The following is a 21,886-nucleotide window of genomic DNA, read 5'->3' on the forward strand; positions in this document are numbered from 1 at the left end:
TGCTGGGTATCATCATGCCAAAACAACTGATGGGATTCTCTTTTATCCAAGGCTTTCAATGTGACACTCATCCTCACTCACACACACTACCCAGTGAGTAAATAACCCAAGGTTTCCACATATCTCCCTGGGCATTGATACTTGTAGATCCAGTCCATGATTTGAATACCCTGAACCTACTTGCCAAGAGCTATTTTTGTTGTTAAGTTTACTACAATGTTTAGAGTCTGTCAATTACCAAGATTCCCCTGGTAATTTCTTATTAATGAATTTGCTATCCTTAAATCACATATAGTAAATATCCATCATAAAACTATTAGGAAATACCTGAAATGCCATTAGATTTGATGGAATCATTCAGTTAAGAAAATATAAAAACCTTAAGCTTTTTAAAATCGCACTCAAAGAATATACCAAGAGTTGTTTCGTAAACTTCATTCACTTCAAATGCTTTTGCAGTTTACAGTGATGTTTCACATTTTAGTTCCTTGCGGCCTTTTTCACTTTGATCTTCGTTTGTATCGGATTACTGGGTTTTCAGGGGTATGAATCATGGTTGTATAATTCACAGCAGGAAAATATCCATCAATGAGATCAAATTCATATAAACGAAGCATAGTGGACCAAATTGTCTTGATTTGAACATAAGCAAAATTCTCCCCAATACAACGATGACGCCCTATTAAAAAAAAGAAAGTTCTCATAAGAATCAGTATAAACTCTATCCAAACTGTAGATAAAGGGAGAAAGACAGCAGATACAAAAATAGGAAAAAAAGGATAGTCTTTTCACATAAAAGAAGATGTAAATAGTTAAAGTAATCTCGGGAGATTTTCAACATTTGTTTTTAGGGTAAATAGCACTTGGATAATTATATAATGACTCTTCCGTTTTTTGTTTTTTGAAGTGTCACATGTTAAGTTTAAATATATGTAAGAATTGAAATCTATGACAACAGTCTACTTTGGAAATAAACTAGAATATTCTTAGCTTCTGTCCCAAGAAGCACTAGTTAAAAGTCAATATGAACCATTCAAAACTTTCAATCCCAGGGGCACCTGGCTGGCTCAGGTGGTGGAGAAAGCGACTCTTGATCTCAGGGTTGTGAGTTTGAGCCCCACATTGGATGCAGAGATTACTTAAAAGTGAAATCTTAAAAAAAAAAAAAAAAAAACTTCAAATCTTTCAAAATAATAATCGAAGAAAAAGGGATTTAATAAATTCCAAATAGCAACATTCTCTAGATATGTATAAGGTCTATACATATAAAAATTGTCAAAGTTGATTCTAAAATGCTTATGGACACGGCAATTCTAATTAGAAGGGATACATGCACCCCAATGTTTATATCAGCGAATTATGGAAACCGTCCAAAGTATCCATCAACTGATGAATGGATAAAGATACACACACAAAATGGAATATTAGCTGTAAAAAAGAATGAAACCTTCCCGTTTGCACTGACATGGATGGAAGCTAGAGAGTATTATGCTAAGCAAATACCGTATGAGCTCACATGCAGAATATAAGAAAACCGAGCAAAAGGGAGGGGGGTGCAAACCAAGAAACAGACTCTTAAAGGGCCTGGGTGACTCAGTTTAAGCATTCAACTTCAGGTCAAGGTCATGATCTCTCAGTTTGTGAGTCTTGAGCCCAGCAATGGGCTGTCTACAGTCAGAACGGATCCCACTCCGGATCCTCTGTCCCCCCAGCCCCACCTGTCCCCGCCTCTGCTCGTGTGCATGCATGTGCTCTCTCTCAAATATAAATAAGCATTTAAAAAAAGAAACGGACTCTAAACCGTATAGAACAAACTGCTGGTTACCAGAGGGGAGGGGAGTGGGAGGACAGGGGAAATCGATGATGGGGACTGAGGAGGGCACTTCTGATGAGCACCAAGTGATGTACGGAATTGTTGAACTCTATTAAGAAAACGCAAAGGAGGACCCAGTATATCCAAAGCAGTTTTGATTTAAAAAAAAAAAAAAAACTTCAAATCTGAATTCAATACTAAAAGTGCAGCAACTATACTACCAATCTGTAATAAACAGGTATTTGTTCTTCCTCCCAATCTTGGCAGAGCGCTCCTCAAAATTCTTGGCATTTAAGTGAAAGAAGCAATAAAAGATGACTTTATACAAAACAGGCCCATTTCAACCACACTTGAGTTTGTTAATGAGGTGACCTTTGGAAATCCCCTCAGAGTGGAGCTTGGCTGCCAGGAGAACCAACCCAGTAATTAGAGGGTTAGAACTTTTACCCCAGCCCCTGACCTCTAGGATGGAGCGGGACTGGAGGCTGAACTAATCAATCACGACTACACACAATGAAGCTTTCACAAAATCCCTACAGGACAGGAGGACTGACAGGAAATATTCAGAAAGATTCCAGGTCAGTGAGCACGGAGAGGTGCCGGCAGTGTGGTGCACTCAGGACACACACCCAAGTTCTGTGCCCCTCCCCCATACCTGGCCTTATGCATCTCTTCAATTAGCTGTTCCTGAGTTGTAGCCTCCCCTTGTAAGAAACTTAAACCAATAAGTAAACTTCTGAGTTCTGTGAGCCATTTTAAGAAACCGTGGAACCCCAAGGAGGGGAATCCAGAAAACCTCTGGTTACAGCCAGCTAGTAAGAAAAACAGGTAGCAACCCCGGACTTACAACTGGTATCCGAAATGCTGGGGGGGAGGGGGAATCTTAGGGGACTAAGCCCTTAACCGCTGGGGTCTGTGCTAACCGCACGTAGTGTCAGAACTGAGCTAAATTGTAGGACACCCAGTTGGGTGTCCATGGAGAATTGGTGTGGGGGAAAAACACACATTTGGTGACCAGAAATGTCAATAAAGTGTTCTCAGAGTAGAGAAGAAATTGGGTTTTTCCCTTTCACAGCAAATTGGTCTTGGATAGGGCTCTACCTACAGATCAGTGGAAGAAAGCACAGAGCCAAGACATACTTTCATGGTTATTCGATCATCAACAAAGGCACTAAGTATAGCAAGCAAATGAAGAAAATAGTCTTTTCAGCACCATGCTGGAATAACTAGGTTATCTAACATTAAAACACAAACCCAAGCCCCAGTCCCTGTCTCACACTACACTCAAAACTGAGTCCAGATGGATAAAAGACTGAAATATAAATGCTAAAACCACCAATTTTTAATAGAAAAGAACAGGACAATATCTTCATGACTGGGGCAACGGTTTTTAGACAGGACCAGGGAGCAGTAACACTTTTAAAAATCCGTAAATTGGATTTAATCGAGATTATTCATGTCAAAACTTAAGATCTGAGTATTTCACTATGAAACTTTGTCAAAACTAAATTTTTGAACTGTAAATTATATACTCAATAAAAAATTCAGGGAGATGTTCACTGCCGTGTACAGTTTACTTTCAAATGCACCTAAAATAGTAAGTGGGTTGATGGATGGATATGTATGTGACAAAACAAGTGTAAGTAAAATGGTGTGAATGGTGGAATCTATATATTAGTATACAAATGTTCACTAAAAAATTCTTTTGACTTTGCTTTGAAATTTTAACATGCTGGGGGAATTTTAATAACAGAAAATATAAGTTGTGTATTTTTAAAAGGTTATATATAAAAGCGAGAGAGACAAACTTCCTTAAAGATGGTATCAGAAATATTTAAACCAGAAAGAACTACTGCCTTGCAGTTTCTCCTGCCCATTAAAACCTCATAAAGCAGTAAGCTCCACAACAAAGATGGCTTTTCAGGCCAGATCACTGGGATTTTAAAAGGCCTTGCTAAGGAGCTCACTAAACCCCATACACGAAAAATGAATTACCCAGTGAAGAAATGGGCAGAAGACATGAACAGACACTTCTCCAAAGAGGACATCCAGATGGCCTACAGGCACATGAAATGATGCTCAGCATCACTCATCATCAGGGAAACACAAATCAAAACCACACTGAGATACCACCTCACGCCAGTCAGCGTGGCTAAAATGAACAAATCAAGAGACTATAGATGCTGGCGAGGGTGTGGAGAGATGGGCACCCTCCTACACTGTTGGTGGGAATGTAAACTGCTGCAGCCACTCTGGAAAACAGTGTGGAGGTTCCTCAAAAAACTATCAGTAGAACTCCCCTATGACCCGGCAATAGCCCTGCTAGGGATTTACCCAAGAGAGACAGAAGTGCTGAGGCATAGGAGCACATGTACCCTAATGTTCATAGTAGCACTTTCTACAACAGCCAAATCATGGAAAGAGTCTAAATGTCCATCACCTGATGAGTGGATCAAGAAGATGTGGTTGATCTATACAATGGAGTATTACATGGCAATGAGAAAAAATGAAATCTGGCCATTTGTAGCAAAGTGGATGGACCTCGAGGGTGTCATGCTAAGCGAAATAAGGCGGAGAAGGACAGATACCATATGTTTGCACTCATCGGTCTAACAGGAGAGACCTAACAGAGGTCCATGGGGAGGGGAAGGGGGAAAGAGAGCTAGGGAGAGTGAGGGACACAAATCATGAAAGACTACTGAATACTGAAAAAGAACCATGGACTGAAGGGGGACGGGGAGGGAGGGAAGGCGGTGATGGTCATGGTGGGGGGCACTTGTGGGGGAGGAGCACTGGGTGTATTATGGAAACCAATTTGAAAATGAACTATTAAAAAAATACACAATAAAAAAAAAAGGCCTTCCTAACCCTTGGTTTTCATTTCTGAAAAGTGAATAAAATAGTGTTTATAAAGCATCCCATATTCAAATACAACCACTATCATGAGGTTGGCTTACAGGGAGACTAGTTACAGGAGTATTTTTGTTTTTCTGAGACAGTAGGGGAGGGGCAGACAGAGCAAGAGAGTCTTAAGCAGGCTCCAGGTCCTGCATGGAGCCTGACGGGGAGGGGAAGGGCTCTGTCCCACAACTGTGAGATGACCTAAACCAAAGTTGGATGCTTAACCACCTATGTGCGCCTGCTGAGTTATTAAAATGAACTCTTCTTCATATTTTGAAATTATACTATTTTGGGGCGCCTGGGTGGCTCAGTTGGTTAAGCATCCAACGTCAGCCCAGGTCCTGATCTCACAGTCCCAGTCTGTGGCTTCAAGCCCCACATCATGTCAGGCTCTGTGCTGACAGCCCTGAGCCTGGAGCCTGCTTCAGATTCTGTGTCTCCCTCTCTCTCAGTGCTCCCCCACTTGTGCTGTCTCTATCTCTCAAAAACAAATAAATGTTTAAAAAAAACTAAAAAAAATATTATCTTTAGTGGTTACCTCCAGTGAAGACAGAGAACTTTCTTTTTAAGTTTTTATTTATTTTGAGAGAGAATCCCACGCAGGCTCTGTGCTATCAGCTTGGAGCCTGATGCAGGGCTCGATCTCACAACTGTGAGATCATGACCTGCGCCAAAATCAAGGGTCACTTAACCCACTCAGGAACCATCAAAAGATTATTTTTAATAGCTGCAAACTAGAAGTATCCTAACTATGAATTAACCAAAAAAAAGGATAAATTCACAAAACCGAAAATGAAAATGAATAAGCTACATCTGCCAACAGAAAAAAAATTACACAATTACAAAGTAAAGGAATGACTGAAGAAATTTGACATACTTAATATGATCATATGGGGTAGAACAAATTCACATCCACTCAGAATTTCAGAATATAACCTTGTTTGGAAATCAGACTTTGCAGATATAATTAGTTAAGATGAAGTCAAACTTGGTTAGAGTGAACAAGAAATCCAAGGCCACTCTTTTTCAAAAGAAAACAAAGCAAAGACTCAGACACCCACAGGGCAGAGGCCATGTGAAGCCAGAGGCAGTGACTGGGGTGATGTAGCTACAAGCCAAGGATGCCAACAGCCAGTGGAAGCCAGGAACAAGCAAGGAAAGACTCTCCCCTAGAGCCTTCAGAGAGAGCAAGGCCCTGCCAACGCCTTGATTTCAGACTTCCAGCCTCCAGAAATGTGGGAGAATAAATGTCTACTTTTTGTTTTTTTTTAATTAAAAAATTTTATTTTATTTTTGCAAGAGAGCATGAGCAGGAGAGGGGCAGGCAGAGAGACCGAGAGAATCCCAGGCAGGCTATGCACCGTCCGTGTGGAGCCCAACATGTGGCTGGTACTCAGAAACTGTGAGATCATGACCCGAGCCAAAACCAAGAGTCAGACACTTAACCGAATGAGCACCCAGGTGCCCCTAAATGTCTACTGTTATCAGTCATCCAGTTTGTGGGAGGTATAGTAGCCCTAGGAAACACAAAGTTTTGAGAGAACAGTATATCTACTTCAGGTAGCTGAGAGATACAGAATATGGCTTCAGAGAACACAATTAGAACTGACTGTAAATGGGATGTTAAAAGGAAACAGATGGCAGTTTTTTTGTTTTGTTTTTTTTAAGTTCCACACCCAGGGTAGGGCTTGAACTCCCAACCCTGAGATCGCATTGCATGCTCCCCCCAGATTATAGCTCTAATACAAGTTTTTGGAAATGGGAGCAGTCTAAAAAACTAAGTGAGCTGCCATAGAAGGTTACTGTTACCTGAAGAAGTTCAAGTGGAAGCCAGGTAACTGAATAGAGCTCCTTCATAGGAGATTTTGTACACCATATTACTAAGTACATTGTAAGTTAATAAGATCTGAAGTTCCTAAAGGACTTTAGATTTTCCTTTAGATGGGGAAAAAGTGTTACCAATGACAAAAAAGGTCGTGACACTTAAAATCTCTGGTAAGCCTAGACAAGAAGCCCTAGAATACAGTTTAATCTGCAGAGTACCAGTGAGCGGAGAAACTGCAGGACCTAGGGTCTGTTTGGATAACATAAGGGTCTTAATTGAAATGCAAAAGTTTGCAAACCTATGCACAACCTGACCAAATTTAAAGACCGTTTTATCTTAAGGATACAGAGAACCCAAAAGTCAACAATTCAGAAAAGCTTCAATTTAAAAAGACTGCTTTTACTCTTTTCTGAAAAACCGATAATCTGTTATATTTAGTCTGAAATAACTGCCTGAATGGTGTGCTAATTCCAGTGGCTCTTTAAAACAATTCACAAAGAGCTTTAAGGGTAAGAGAGTGCACTATCAAAATTAACCCTGATAAAACTAAATTGATTAGAAGGTAAAAGAGCATTATGTAAGAATTCACAAAACTATTTTCTTTAGTACAAATAAAGTACTTTTTCTAACTTGGCAAAGAATATGCTCCCACAGATGTTTACAGGAATGTCCCTATAAGAAAAGGAAGATATAAATAAAATTTACATGAGGTATTTTGACAGACATAAACACATTCTCAGAACAAACATTTCAAACGTAAAATGGGATCTTACCAGCTCCAAATGGCACATAGGCAAACTTCTCTCCTGAGGCTGGATTGTCCTGTAAGTAGCGGTCAGGATTAAAGTCCAGACGTTCTACCCATGAGTCTTTCAGTCTTTGATTAACAGTGGGAGAAACACACACCTGATGTCCTGGAGGAATGGTATACCCTGCCACAGTCTACAAATGCAAGTAACACATCTCTTTAGGTACTGTAACAATCCTCGTACCAAGTAACCAGACCCCTGTGTAATAAGGCATTAACACGCATGAGCTATTCATATATTTAAAAACTAGCTAGATAGTAGGCCAGCTGAAAATTATTTTAACTCAAGATAATTTACAAGTGACCTAACATGGGGCAGCAGAGGGATTTCAAGGAGGCTTTCATAATCCAGTTCATATACTTCCATACTGTCAGAATTTTTAATAACAAAACAGGTTTTTTTTAAACCAAGAAAAAATATATTACCATTTTAAAGACCCTAATTGTTAAGTAAAAATGCAGGGGAGAGATTAGCATGTATATTCTCTGCCATTATATAAAAATATCTATATAAATAGGATGTATATAATTATATATCCAGAGTTATTCAAATTACATGGAAATGATTCTTTTTTAATTGCAAAATTCATTCTCTTTCCTGTTATAATATTTCTTCTTTTTGAAAAATACCAACTGGGTGCATGGAAGGGAAAATCTAGGCAAGAGACTCACCTGGGGGGTTTTGGCCATTCTCATCATCGTCATTATAGGAGGTCGAAGCCTTAATGTTTCTTTTATACAGCGATCAAGTACATTTAGATCCTTCAGCTACAAAAGGGAAAACATTTCCTGAGATATACAAATTTTAACTTACTTCAATAGTACACAGTATTACTGAAACTTCTAGGTTATTATAAGATAGTTTATATTCTGGTAGAAGTACAGAAGTGACTAGTTCACAGTTGCTGAGATTATTGTGTTCCATTAAAATCCAAGGCAACAGAGAGGTAATCACCCTCAAGCATGGAATAGTAAGGACCTGAAATGATTGTCTTAAAAAATTAAAACACTAGCAAAAATCTTCAATGTCAGCTTTTTCAAAACCTGTAATTAAATGTTTAGAGTGGCATTATTCATAATAGCCCAAAGCTGGAAACCCAAATGTCCATCAACTGATGAATAAACAAGTGTGGCCTATCCATGATGGAATATTACTTGGCAATAAAAAAGACAAAGTATTGATACATGCTACAGCATGGATGAAACTTGAAAAACGCCAAGCCAAAGAAGCCAGTCCCATTTATAAGAAATGTCCAGAATAAGGCAATTCCATACAGGCAAAAAGTAGATTAATGATTGCTAGAGGCAAAGAGCTGGAGCGTGACTGCTCATGGGACCAGCTTTCTTTTGGAAGTAATTCAAGTGTTCTAAAATTGTGATGCCTTCACAATTCTGAATATACAAAAAAACACAACATTATACACTCTAAATGATTGATTCTATGGTATATAAGTTATGTATCAATTTAGCTATTGTTTTAAAAGTTAGTAAATCAGGAATGAAAAAGGAGACATCACTGCCAACCTTAAAGAAATAAAAAGGATTGTAAGAGAATACTGTAACAACCATAAGCTAACAAATTAGGTAATCTAGATGAAATGGACAAATTCCTAGAAAGACATAAACTGAAGACTCAGAACGAAACAGAACACATGAATAGACCTATAACAAGTCATCAAACAAATTCCCACAAAGAAAAGCAGACTCATGATGGCTTCACTGGTGAATTCTAATCAGACATGTAAAAAAGAATCAATACCAATCCTTCTTTATAAACGCTTGCCAAAAAAAAAAAAAAAAAAAGAAGAGGGAACACTTACAAACTTATTCTATGAGACCAGCATTACTCTGATATCAAAACCTGTCAAAGACATCATGATAAAACTATACATCCAAAAATAAAAGGCTACACATCAGTATCCCTTATGAATAGATCCTTAACTCAACAAAATACCAGCAAACTAAATCCAACATTAAGACATTTCAGGGAGGCTTATGGGTAATTTTCTAAAAATAAAGACCCTAATCAATTTAATTTATAGTAAATAGAATATCTCAAATTGTGCCCTCTAAAAATTAGCCACTCATTAGATACTCAAAGTCATAAGGCAGCAATAAACTAAAAATCCACAAACCTGGTCATAAGTCAAAGGAGGCAGGTCTTCTCCGCAGACTGTTTTCTGTTCTAAATAGCATTTTTCTTGAAGTGTTTTGTCTCTGGCCAAAAAGAAGCCCATCCAGGCGCTCGTGGTTGAGGATGTATGCTGCCCCGCCAAGAGCAGTCCAATAAGCATGCCTGCCACTTCGTCATCTGTCAGAGGACGCCCATCCCTGTAGAATCCATCACAAACACAAATTTAATACTGCGGCAGACTCATTTCATGCCTCAACATTTTTTTATTTAAGTTTATGTATTTATTTTGAGAGAGAGCGAGCGTGCGCGAGCGAGCACACAAGTGGGGGAGAGGGGCAGAGAGGAGAGGGAGAGAACCCGAAGCAGGCTGACATGGGGCTTGAAAGGGAGAACAGGGGAGAGGCAGAGAGAGAAAACCTGAAGCATGAGCAGGCTCCATGCCCAGCACAGAGCCCGACAGGGAGCGCTATCCCATGACTGTGAGATCATGACCTGAGCCAAAATCATGAGTCAGAGGCTTAACCCACTGAGCCACCCAGGCATTTAAATAAAGAGTCATAGTGAATACCATTTTTCAGGTATAATAGTCTCTTGCATTTGCCCATCACAAGTGAGAATTTTCCCCTCTTAGGGAAGAGAGAGACAGACCAAAGAAAAATAGGATTTTGATTACAAAAGACTTCCCTGCAGTTTATCAGCAAACTTTTTACCACGCACAGTCACTGGGACTTCAGTAAGGCATAGGATCCCAGTAGTTTATGTCTCATCCTTTGAAAAAGTCCAAAGGTGATAGGTACTATTTTGTCACCATCATTACTTTTTAACTGGAGATATTATTTAACTGTGTTTTAATATGTAATTTCCTGAATTAGCCTGACACATGCTAAAACAGCTCTTACTTGTAAGTAGAATCTAGTAAAGTTTGGAGAATGTCATCAGGTTTTTCTTCTGACTGTCTGCGCTTCTGGATTGCTTTATAGAAAATATTCTTGATTTCTCGATGAGCTCTGTCCCTGCGTCTGCAATTCAAAGATGAAAATGACTAAAAAATAATGTAACACTTTCTGCCATCAAATATACTTTGAAAATAAGCAGGACCCAGCTTAAAGCAACCTTATTTAACTAACTTGAACGACTCTACAATAATTGACAAAAACTCAGAACCAAGAGGGAAAAAAAAAGGCCATAAAATTCTTACACTGTTAGCAATGTCGCGGGTCCTTAAAGGCAAGAAATGTGTCTTAACATATGTAACCCTGATTCTTTTATTTTTTAATTTTTTTAAATGTTTTATTTATTTTTGATACAGAGGGAGACAGAGCATGAGAGGGGGAGGGGCAGAGAGAGAAGGAGACACAGAATGGGAAGCAGGCTCCAGGCTCTGAGCTAGCTGCCAGCACAGAGCCCGACGCGGGGCTCGAACCCACGAACGTGAGATCTGACCTGAGCTGAAGCGGAGGCGGAGGCTTAACCGACTGAGCCACCCAGGCGCCCCAACCCTGATTCTTAACATACTACCATCTCTGTTCTAAGTAAGGTCTAACATAAGACTTGTGATTTTTCCTTTAGAATCAGTTTCCAGTTTAAGAGAAAGCATAATAATCCTTTAAATTAATGAAATTCCAATTTTGACCAAATTAATTCTTGAAGAAGATAGTCATTCTGGTTTTTCTACAGGATTCAGTATTTGAATAAACGTAAGATTTATTTAAGATTACAGAAATCTAGGATTTAGAACATGACTACAGCACACAGGATTTGATTCTACTTTTCATTTTCTGAGACCGCCTAGTTTTATAAGGGGCAAAAATACTATTAGAGTCATAAAACAAACTTCAGCTCCCCAAATCTTACTTTTAAAGTAGAGCACTCACTGGGTAACAGGTATTCTGAAGTGTAAGAATTACCCACTTTGACTTACATGAGGTAGATACTATTATCCTCAACCCACAGGCAGCTGCCATAAGATCACAACCACCAGAGAGCAATGGAACTGAAATTTAAAACCAGGCAGTCTGACTACCTAGACCCTTTGTAACCAAGTCTTCTACTGAAAACTGCTGCCCTGCTTTGTTTCTAAGACTGTCACTGAGGACCAACTGAGATAATGTGGACAGATGTTTACCAATATGAATACAGCAGTGCCAGGAAAAACATAAGGCCTGTTCATGAAAGGGAATGGAATAATTTGGTTAGGTCAGTTGGTTCAGGTAAGAGTGAGAAAGACTGGGCTGAAGTGTGAAAGGTCTATTTTGTGACTTCATCCAGGAGATGCAAGAGGTAAAAACAGACTTGATGCACATTTCTGGAAAATCTACTACAGACTATGCATGAAAGAATTATGAAAACTGCAAAGCTCCTTATAAAGTATTATGAGTTCTAAAGAATTCCAGAGAATCTCTTCTGGCTTTCCCTTTTCTCCCCCTCTATGTCCTGTAACTATACTGAAACAGCAAAAGTACAAGGAAGAGGGAGTACCAGTTTAACTCCTCCCCATCTCTCATCTGAATAGCAATGGATCAACAGGTAGAGAGAGCCCACTAATACGCAAGACACTAAGCTATATGTCAAGTCCTATAAACAATATCTCTTTATATCAGATGGTCCCTGCCCTTAAGGAAATCACAGCATAGTTGTAAGAAGACAAAAAATTTAAGAAAGCCACTAATACTTCAAAGAAAGACATTTCACAATATACTATAAAATAGTCCAATATTTTCAAATAAGTGCATATAGGGGTGTATCACTTTCAGGTAGAGCCCAAAGACATTTCTGACTACAAGGAATATGTGAGAGAAGTAGGTTTTAAAATACAAGAACAGGGGGAGGGGGAAGGGAGAAGGAGTGATGGTCATGGAGGGGGGCACTTGGGGGGAGAAGCACTGGGTGTTATATGGAAACCAATTTGAAAATAAACTATTAAAATAAATACATAAAATACAAGAACAGCTAGACAATCAATTACTTCTTCAATAAATGGAAACTTACCTTCAATGAGCTCACTATATATGAAAACCTGTCTTAAATTTTTACAAAAGAATGAGGGCTAATCATCTCTAATTTGTCTTTTATTTTTATCTTTGTTAACGTAAAGCATACCGACAATACAGCAGTTCTACAGTGAAATAAGTACAGTTTCCTTATCCATACCTGAAACTAGGCAAAGGGAGCCAACCTGGCAGCAGCCAGGCTGCGTGGCTGAAACCTCCATCCAAATCTGCATACAGTTGAGCTACTTTCTCACTGAGTTGACTTCTTATTTCCTTTCCATGCAAACAATGGCTAGCTGTTAAAATTATGAGCTCAGAAAGAGCTTCAAACAAATCTGGAGGAAAAAAGATCATTCCCGTTCTATTACCAAGTATTTTTTGAAATGTTTTCTTAGAGATATAAAATTATTAAAAAGGAAAACTGAGAACAAAAAGCAAAGGGTAAGATCCTGTTCATATCATCAAAGAAAGCCTACCGACAGACATGTGGACACAAGAGAGAGGCAAGAAACTCACGATGGGAAGCACTCCCGGTGGCCAAAACAGAGGCCACAAAGACGTCTCTACACTGCACTCATGCCTCTTCAACTTGAAAAGATAAATTAAAGATAAAAATGAATATAGTTGCAGGAGTTTCAGGTCGCTGCGTAACAAAAGCAGCAAAAGGTTATTTAGTGCATAGGAGGTGCTTCCCAAAGAACAGCAGTCCAAAGACTGAAGAATGGGTTATTTCCCAAGTCAAAAGCAGGAAAATCATGACTACAATTTGAAGTCCCTGACATATATGAAAGAAAAACGTAACTAATCATCAATTAGTATATCCCAAATTGGAGACCAGTGCTACAGGCAAGCATAATTGGATGACATTTAAACATCATAAAAATTACCCAGTTATGCCTTTAATTCCACGTGTACCAAATGAACTCCCAGGTATCACCTGGCTTTCCAATGAGAGTTACCAATCAAGTTTAGCAAATTCTGGTGTTCACAGTGCTTGAATTTTGTCTCCCTTGTATTCATTAAGTTAGCATTCTAGTTTATACATCAGCTTGTTGTTTGGTTAAAAATAGATCACATCCACTTTAGGTGTATGAAAAATAAAATCGAGTTTCTGGACTTTTTATAGAAACTGAAGACCACACCCAGAAAGAACAGAAAGACCTAAAAAGAGGTCTTGATGCTCTGTAGGCAGATGTTGCTTCCTGCGCTGGGCATGACAATTTTCTCTTAAACAAACACTTATTGTCCAGTGTACAGAATGGATTCATACAAATATCCAATCCAAGAACTGAGTTAAATTATACTCAGTATACTCTGTACATAATGCAAGAGAGCATATAATACACTTGGTGGTAAACCTATGTATTTTAATTAACTTTTTTCATGAAGTAAATCATCCTCGTACAATATTAAATAAGGTATTATATATAAAATTAAATCATTTAGATTTTTACTGCCCAATGGGGGTTTAAAAAAAAGTTATTTTTATTGTCTTAAGATGACTTGCCAAAGTTTTACATTCAGTTTATTTCAAACTTTAAAAAACATGTTTATATTATTTGTACAAATGAGCTGAGTAACCTGCATGTTAGATAACCCAATTTAAAGGTTTTGCTAAATAAGCAGCAATAATCAGTACCTCTCAGGTCTTTTTAACTCTATGGTTATTAAAACATGTTCTTTCCATTAAATCTAAGGAAGTTTTACAAATGCTGTAGTTTTTTATACACACTACATATTCTTAAATTTCTAGTCACAAAAAAAGAGTTGCTTACTTTTTTCTCCACTTTCTCCCCAACTTTGAAAGTATTCCTTTGTTTCTTTTTCAATTATAGAAACGTGCTGTCTAAAGTGGGCTATGTTAAGGCCACTTTTTAACATTTTCTTCTGCTCCAAAAACACCTTAAAAATATTAACGGTATAATACCAAGCATTAAAACACAATTGTGAATCACAAGATTCATTTAGACTATTATAAGAACTCTGTAACACTCAAAGAAAACAATATTCTGAAAAAAAGATTTAGAAACAATAAAATGATTTTTTTAATAAAAAAAACTATATCAGACATGGGAAACTCAGAGCATTTACGCAGATCTGAAGATGTGGAGACACCCCTGGTGGGTGGGCCCTAGTCTAATGATAAATCAGGAACCCCACTTCTGCCTTCCTCCCTACATACACGTTTTGCCACCCCTCACCTCAGGGCTTTCCCTTTCCTATCCTGATATCTTCCGGTAGTCCAACCTGCCCCAGATACCAACACCGTCTCCTGAAGCTTCATTACTTTGGTATCATTTTTATCCTACTTGATATATTCTCCCCTCTATTCCCAAACAAGTAGCGTTCCTTTCGTGATCTTGCAGAAGTTTAATTACCATTCAATAGAGTATGACTGAAATAAACTCACCCTAAGACAACTAATGGTTTTAACCCACTGGGACATTTCTATTTTAGGAATCTGATCAGCAGTATGAAAAATGAATTAGATATATGTCACCAGGGCTCTTTCTTTTGGCCTTGAGGAGCCATTTATCCCCCCCTCCCCCCATGCCCAGAAATAGCACTTGATTCTCAGCCAGAGTCCACACCAAGCAACTGAGACAATGATCTCATTTGTGTTTTGCATCAACTTGCAGCACTTCAACAGTGGACTTTAGGAGGGGGAAAGAAACCACACAAACTTCTAAAAGCCAACAATCCGTAGCTCAAAACGAACTTTTATGCTAAAATTTCAGGCAGGAGTGGGATGGTAGGAGACTCTTCTGATGAAATTATGGGATTTTCTTGTCACCCACTGGACTCAAATTTCAATATGCTGTTATCATTGGTTGTGTTTCTTTGTGCAGGAAAATGGCGAAAAATGTTTAGCCCATGCATGCAACTATAAAACAAATACCCATTCTTTGTCAGTTACCCAGGGCTTTTCATCTTTTAAATGTCTAATTCTTCATATTTTTTAACCAAGGAATGAATTGTCTCTACATTTTCCATGTGCAGTATTACACTACTACCTATAACATTATAGTGTAGATCTGTCTGTCTTGGCGAGAAGAGCATCACCTACCGGATTAGGCACATCGTATGCAACTCCCTTCCCAAACACAGGTGTTGTCAGGCGACTGTAGACATCTTCTGCATTCAGGTCTTCATTTTTACTGTTAAAAAGCAGTGCAGCAGCATCACTCCCCAGGAGGTAAGTAAATGTCTTGCCCACCATGGTAAAGCTAAAAACAGGTCCATGCTTAAAAACAAACAAACAAACAAACAAAAACACAGTAGCCTTAGTGATGATGCTAAAAATGAGGGAGCACTAAAGAAACACTATCTTTTTCATTTTTGAAAATCAAAACATACGTAGGCCTTAATGCAGTTATTCACCCAGTCTTTGTGCAAATTTATAATTATATTCATCCAGTTTCAAATGAAATATGAATAAACTTTCATTCTGCTTTTTTCAGTTTATACTGACAATATTTACTATCCTTTATACAGATATCATGATTTTAATAATTATTCTTTCATTACTGGACAAACAGGTTTTGTGTCAGTTTTTTCATTTATTATGGATAATTCTGCAATGAGTAACTCTGAGTATATAGATGACCCCCCCACCCCCGCTGCTTGGTTAAAAAGAAATTTATAGGAGTCACCAAAGGTTATGGCCTTTACATTATTATACAAGTTATAGTACTTGCTGTGTAAAGACATCAGAAGTTTAGTTTTCCATTTTACTACTATCTCACCAACACTGAATGGTTTCATTTTTAATTGGTTAATCTGGTTGAGTGTTAAATGCTTTCCCCTTCAGTTCTCTATTATCGAAAACTAGGCTCTGAGGATACAATCGTGAGAAATATTGTTCCGGATCATGATGCTTACTCTATTGAAAAAGATCCCACTTAATCAAATAATCATATTAACAAATGAGCTGAGGCTCGAAGGACGGGAACAGATCAGCACAGTTGCTGGGCACAAAGGTCCTGAAGGAGAGAGGGGAGGAAAGGACAGAGGAGCATGGAGTCTGCAGGGTTCAACACCCCACACAGCCTCAGCAGCCATGTTCAGGAGTTTTCTCCTGGAGGGAATGGAAAGCCACTGAAGGTGTTAAAACTGCACGGGAGAGACACACTGATGCGTACATATTTTACAAAGAAAGACCCCTCTAGCTGTTATGGGGAGGAGAGGGAGGGACAGGAGTAGAAAGCATATCAGAGGATGAGACAGAGCCTATTACAGGAGCCTGATGATGAGAACTTGCCACACGGTACTAGTGGGGCAATGCACACAGAAGCAGACAGATAGGGAGTTATTATGGAGAGAGAATCTGCACTTGGCAATGGATTAAGAGAGGGAAGTATCAAGAATGAATCCTAGGCTTCTGGTATACTGCAAAACAGAGAGAGCAATGGTGAGAAGAAAGAACAAGACAACTAAGACTGGAGAGAGAAAAACCGAGGGCTAGACTTTAGAAATACTGGATTTCTGGTGCCTTTGAGACAACTCAGAAAACAATCATGTTAGAGTTGAACGTCCAGGTCTGGAGCTCGTTAATTTGGGTGTCCACATATGGCTGGTAACCGAAGCTGCAGGTAGAGAGGAGATCACCTAGGAAAGAAAAAGGCCAAGAACCAAACCACCTTGAAGCCCAACAGTAAATGGCCAGGCATGAGCCCACAAATGAGAGAAGACACAGTCAGAAAAACGGGGCGGGGGGTGGGAATGAGAGAAGCCACATTTAAGGAGGGCGTGGTTGTGGTTACCAGTGACAAATACAAGTGAGAGGTCAAGTTCATTGAATTAAGACTTGAAGCACAATAATCAAAGGTGGACTGAAGAGTAAACATGAGGTAAGGAAACAAGAGACCGTACAGAAAACATGCTAAAGGGGGAAAGACATGAGAAGAGACTGAGTGGTCAACAGAAGCTCTGGTCCTTTTGACCTCTGAAGCTTTTTTCAGAGAAAATATGAAAGATCCAGCTGAAAAGTCACTAGACCAAGAAGATAATCAGCATAATGTTCCTGAGACTAAAGATGTACTGAGACTTTAACTTCCAATAGGAAACAAAATAGTAAAAACCCAGGTGACAGCACGTAGTGGGCTAGAGCCCAAGATTCTGGAGCCGGACTACCAGGCTCACATCCCAGCTCCTCGTGTTAGTTGCTGTGACCCTGGTCCTACAGACAGAGAACTTAATTTCTCTGTACTTCAGTTTCCCTCATCCATAAAATGGAAATCTTGATTCTCAAGATTATATATACATACACACACACACATATATCCATGATGTGTATGTATATATTGGATATAGACATATTACAGAAGTGTGTGTTGACCAAAGTAAACATTACATGTGTTGTATTACTATTATTATTAAAAGCATACAGAGTCAGAAGTCAGACCATATATAAATTCTGGCTTCACCACTAACCAGCAGTGAGCCCAAGAGCAAATTATATAACCTGTTTCTCAGTGTTATGTATAAAATGGATATACCTGAAAGGAATTTGGGGAGCTTCAGTGAGATAAACTATCTAAAGTACCCAGTATTGGCACAAAGTGTTTTATAATTAGTGTAACAGGAAGAAGAGAGAATGTATGATTGAAAGTGGGAGCATGAGAGTTCTCTTTGGATGGTTATACAGCTCTCTTTAAAGAGGAGACAGAGTCATCTGTTTTTATAGATAGAATGATTCAGAAGTTCAGAAAACGAAGGTGTGAATGGTCACTGTGGCAAGTACGAAGTATGCCAACCACACTTTAGCATAATATGATTGTTGAGCAGTGTTCAAAGTTCATTCAAGGTAGGGACTCATGAAGTTAGGAAACAACTAATCTGGTGTGAGGAAGAAGAAAATGACTCCAAGGCTGGGGTTTTACCATGTAAGTAAAATGAAAAGGAAACATATGTATTGGCCAAAGTGTAACTGAAATGATGGACCATGGTACCAGCCTGGAAAAAGGAAAGTAATGAGGCTAATAACAGATGGGGAGAAAGTAAATGGGACAATGGACTAGAAGAGCTAATGAGGTCAAAGAATGGTTACACTGGAAAGTGCTGCACAGCAAGCTGGGAAAAGAAGTTGTGGTCTAAGAATAAAGTGTCTTAAATTTATACTGTGAAAATGAAACAATTAAGAGTTGACAACCGTTCAAAGTGGGACTGTGGAGTAAATAGCTGAATCGGCCCAGGAAAACTCGTTAGAGAGAAGGGCAAAGATCTGAGAGACCATGGCATCACCTAAGAAGACAGAACTGAAGTCACAGAAGATGTTTAAAACCGGTTTGAAAGTCCCACAGATGACTGATGAAAAAAAAGAAGAGTCAATCAGTATCTACTTTAGGTTTCATAAGTCATAAGTTAGGCTAGTGATTTTTAGGCCGTAGCTGCCAGAACTACAAAACTACAGGTTTTCTCAGGTGATGTCTCAGAGATCACCCAGGGCATGGGTAAGTTAAGAGGGTCTCCACGACCTTTCCACCTCAAGCAGGAGAAGCTCTAATTTGATTTGTTTCCTATACTGGGTATAAGCTCAAGATTACAATTTTTTTTTTAATGTTCTACCATCTAAGAGAAAGTTTGAAAAGCATTAATTTCTTTTCCTGTAATTGTTCAGAAGACTTACCTTCTCATATGCATTTTCTAGGAATTCAATTGGACTTTTCCCAAATGCTATGGCATGTCCAAGAAATGGAATTGGAGAGAAAATGTATGGTGGACTTTTCTGCAAGAGAAAACAAAATTTGGTCTCACATTTCATTTCAAAAGAGAAATCCAGTTTAGGTTCATGACCAAACAAATGAAATGTACCACAAATGCTAAAAAGTCACCAAAAAAATACAGCATCAACAGTAACTTAAGAACAATGAAACTGCAAATATCTTAGGAGGGGCCATAGTACAAACTCAGAACATGGTGTAAGATAAATGACTAGACAAACACAAAGGTACTGCAACTGCACACGCTAAACTGTCCAGAATATTTGTGGCTCTAGGCAACTTTCTTAATCAATAGCTGTGGTGGGGAAAAAAGGGAAAATCAAGCAACAGTATCTTCACAACTACCACTCACAATTTTAGTCCCAGAATCTTCCCTAAAGAAGGTATAGAAAAAGACAAACAGTAACTTGAGGTACAAAAAGTGCAATGTTTAAGAAGCTAAATTTATCAGTAAACAGAACACATCTCATCCACTGATTTTTTTTTTAAAAAAAGGGGTATATCAGCCCTAGCAGGAACGCTCTAGAATTCACAATAAAAGGGACTTTCATAAAACTTAGTTCGTATATTCCACTAGCCGTAAAAGGCAGTTTTTAAAAGCTACTTGGTGTTGCTGGTTAAGGCTTCATTCATCAAATATATTATATAAGTATGAAGCTAATGGCCAATAAAGGCACTAAATTAAACTGATGCTTCACTGGCATAAAAGTGACAATCCAGTGACTCCCACGCTACGAAACACTCCCCCTTCATACTCGTATAAATCACAATTAGGGGCAATGTCACAGCCTGCAGGACGTTGAACCCAAGGGCAGTCATCAAGACGACCGCCACAAGGACCGAGGCTGCCAACGGCACTCCCACCAAGGACTCCGCCAAAGTCTAACCCCACTATGGTCCAAGCACCAAGGCGAGCAAAGTCAAGGCAGTCTCGACGACAAGCAGCAGAGTTGGGGTCACTTCCCAGCCCCCAGTATGCCCGCTGCCACGGCCCAGCCGAGTATGGCCGTGGTCAACACTCCTGCTAACCCGTGGCCGCCTTTGTCATCACCACGCTAGCCCTACGGCCACAGCGGTCGCTGCGTCCCCCGCCCGGAGTCCCGGGGTGCACATACCGCCCCGACAGGCACGGGGGCCAGGTGGCCGACTGCGAGGCGAAACACGTAGACTAAGCCAAGCGTGAAGGCGCAGGCGATCAGCAGCATGGATAGGAGGTTGCCGCCGGTCACCCGCTCCATGGCCTGCCCCAACACCGACCCTCCCGCCTGCAGTAATCCCAGTAGCATCATCCTGGCCGCCGCAGCATCCACTACAGTTCGCTGGAGGGGTTGGAGGCCGAGGTCGCCACCGCTCCTCCGTACCCGCGGAGCAAGAAAAGCTGGCAAACAGGCGTCTGGACCGCCCCGGCCCCCAACTCTCCAACTAAACCCCGTCCCACCCCGCTACCCGTGACTCCCACGCGCACCACCCTCGGCGTCACAGAACCAGGCGGGACCGGGTGCTGGCCACGCCTCTTAAGTATAACTTCCTACCACCGAGGTCTCCTTACGCCAGGGAAAGAGGTCCTGAAAAAGCAAGTTGCACCTATAGTACGGGTAGTACAGAGACAAAAAGAAGGTGAATTTAGGAGGCCATCACCCCTGAGAATCGCAGACAACCTAAGCCTGGGTATCCCCAATGCGGGGCGCCACGATTCGGTGCGGGGAGGGGGCGGGCGGAGGGATCTCAGAGCGAGGTTTGCGGGTAGATGGCAGCTACAGCGGCGCGCTTGTTGATTGCACCGCGTGCGCGTGAGGTGATCTCGGCATACATCGCGTCAGCTGGGCGGGCGGCTTGAGCACCGCCCCTTGCCTGGGCCAGCTAGGCTGCTGCACCTGATCCCGCTTAGGTCCCGGGTCTTGAGGCCTTTGAGAGACCGCTCACAAAATGCGGAAAGGAGAGATTGTGAAAGACGCCTTCTACACACTAAAGGGTGGATGATGCCAGCCTCATCCCAACCCAATTAAAACCAGTCTGACAGATATTAATATATGGCATAAAACAAATCTTGGTTGTTGTCTGGATTATACAGAAACAGGTTTTCCGAAATAAATCTATGTGTTATAGGACGTCCCGACCTGAAGCAACATTCCCCGAGAACTCCACTTCACCTGTTGAGCGGCCAGAGCTATAAAGCAGGAGTTCATTCCTACAGCTACCCTCAAACTGCTCCACCCACTCCTGTGGTTTCAAATAAGTATGTGTGTATATGTATGTATATAAATATATAGACACATACATACATTTATGTGTATATATACATACACACATGTGTATATATACATATATAATGACTTCCAAATTTAATTCTCCTTTTATATTACTCTCAAGAGCTCCTGACCATATTTATGTATTTAATTCACTCAACATTAAGAGCTAGGTACTGGGGGGACACACCAATGAGAGAGAAAACTGCAGGGCTGCTGGGAAGGAACAAGAATATCTAATTGCCTGCTCAACAACTCTAGAAACCACACATTCATCTCAATGTCAATAAATCCAAAACTGAATTTATTATCTCCTCCCACCCCCCTGCCAACCTGCCCCTCCTGTAATGCGTATAAAGGAAGGGCTTCGTTATCCACTCCACTGTCCTCCTCCTTCATTCCTCATAGTTAATCAGTCACTATATCCTATAATTCCACCACCTTGAA

General features: G+C 40.0%; 1 protein-coding gene across 1 annotated transcript; it reads right to left on the reverse strand.

Annotated features, from left to right (window-relative positions):
* Positions 1 to 419: 419 nt before the first annotated feature.
* Positions 420 to 20,626, reverse strand: LOC115282677 (lanosterol 14-alpha demethylase). The gene is made up of 10 exons (XM_029928816.1): positions 20,309 to 20,626; positions 19,100 to 19,198; positions 15,539 to 15,715; positions 14,247 to 14,373; positions 12,632 to 12,806; positions 10,381 to 10,500; positions 9,483 to 9,678; positions 8,020 to 8,115; positions 7,313 to 7,481; positions 420 to 679 (listed from the first exon to the last, which is right to left on the reverse strand). Exons 1-10 carry the CDS (start codon positions 20,480 to 20,482, stop codon positions 501 to 503), a joined length of 1,512 nt encoding a protein of 503 aa, XP_029784676.1. The 5' UTR covers positions 20,483 to 20,626; the 3' UTR covers positions 420 to 500.
* Positions 20,627 to 21,886: the final 1,260 nt, after the last annotated feature.

This window comes from Suricata suricatta, chromosome 2, assembly GCF_006229205.1.
Source record: "Suricata suricatta isolate VVHF042 chromosome 2, meerkat_22Aug2017_6uvM2_HiC, whole genome shotgun sequence".
NCBI lineage: Eukaryota > Metazoa > Chordata > Mammalia > Carnivora > Herpestidae > Suricata > Suricata suricatta.

Excerpts from the sequence above, each read along its gene's own strand:
- LOC115282677 (XM_029928816.1), bottom strand. The coding sequence starts at position 20,482 with ATGATGCTACTGGGATTACTGCAGGCGGGAGGGTCGGTGTTGGGGCAG. Across the intron at positions 12,807-14,246 it reads GGGAGAAAGTGGAGAAAAAA|ATTTGTTTGAAGCTCTTTCT; the intron begins GTAAGCAACTCT and ends TTTTTCCTCCAG. Across the intron at positions 8,116-9,482 it reads CTCCTTTGACTTATGACCAG|CTGAAGGATCTAAATGTACT; the intron begins GTTTGTGGATTT and ends TCCCTTTTGTAG.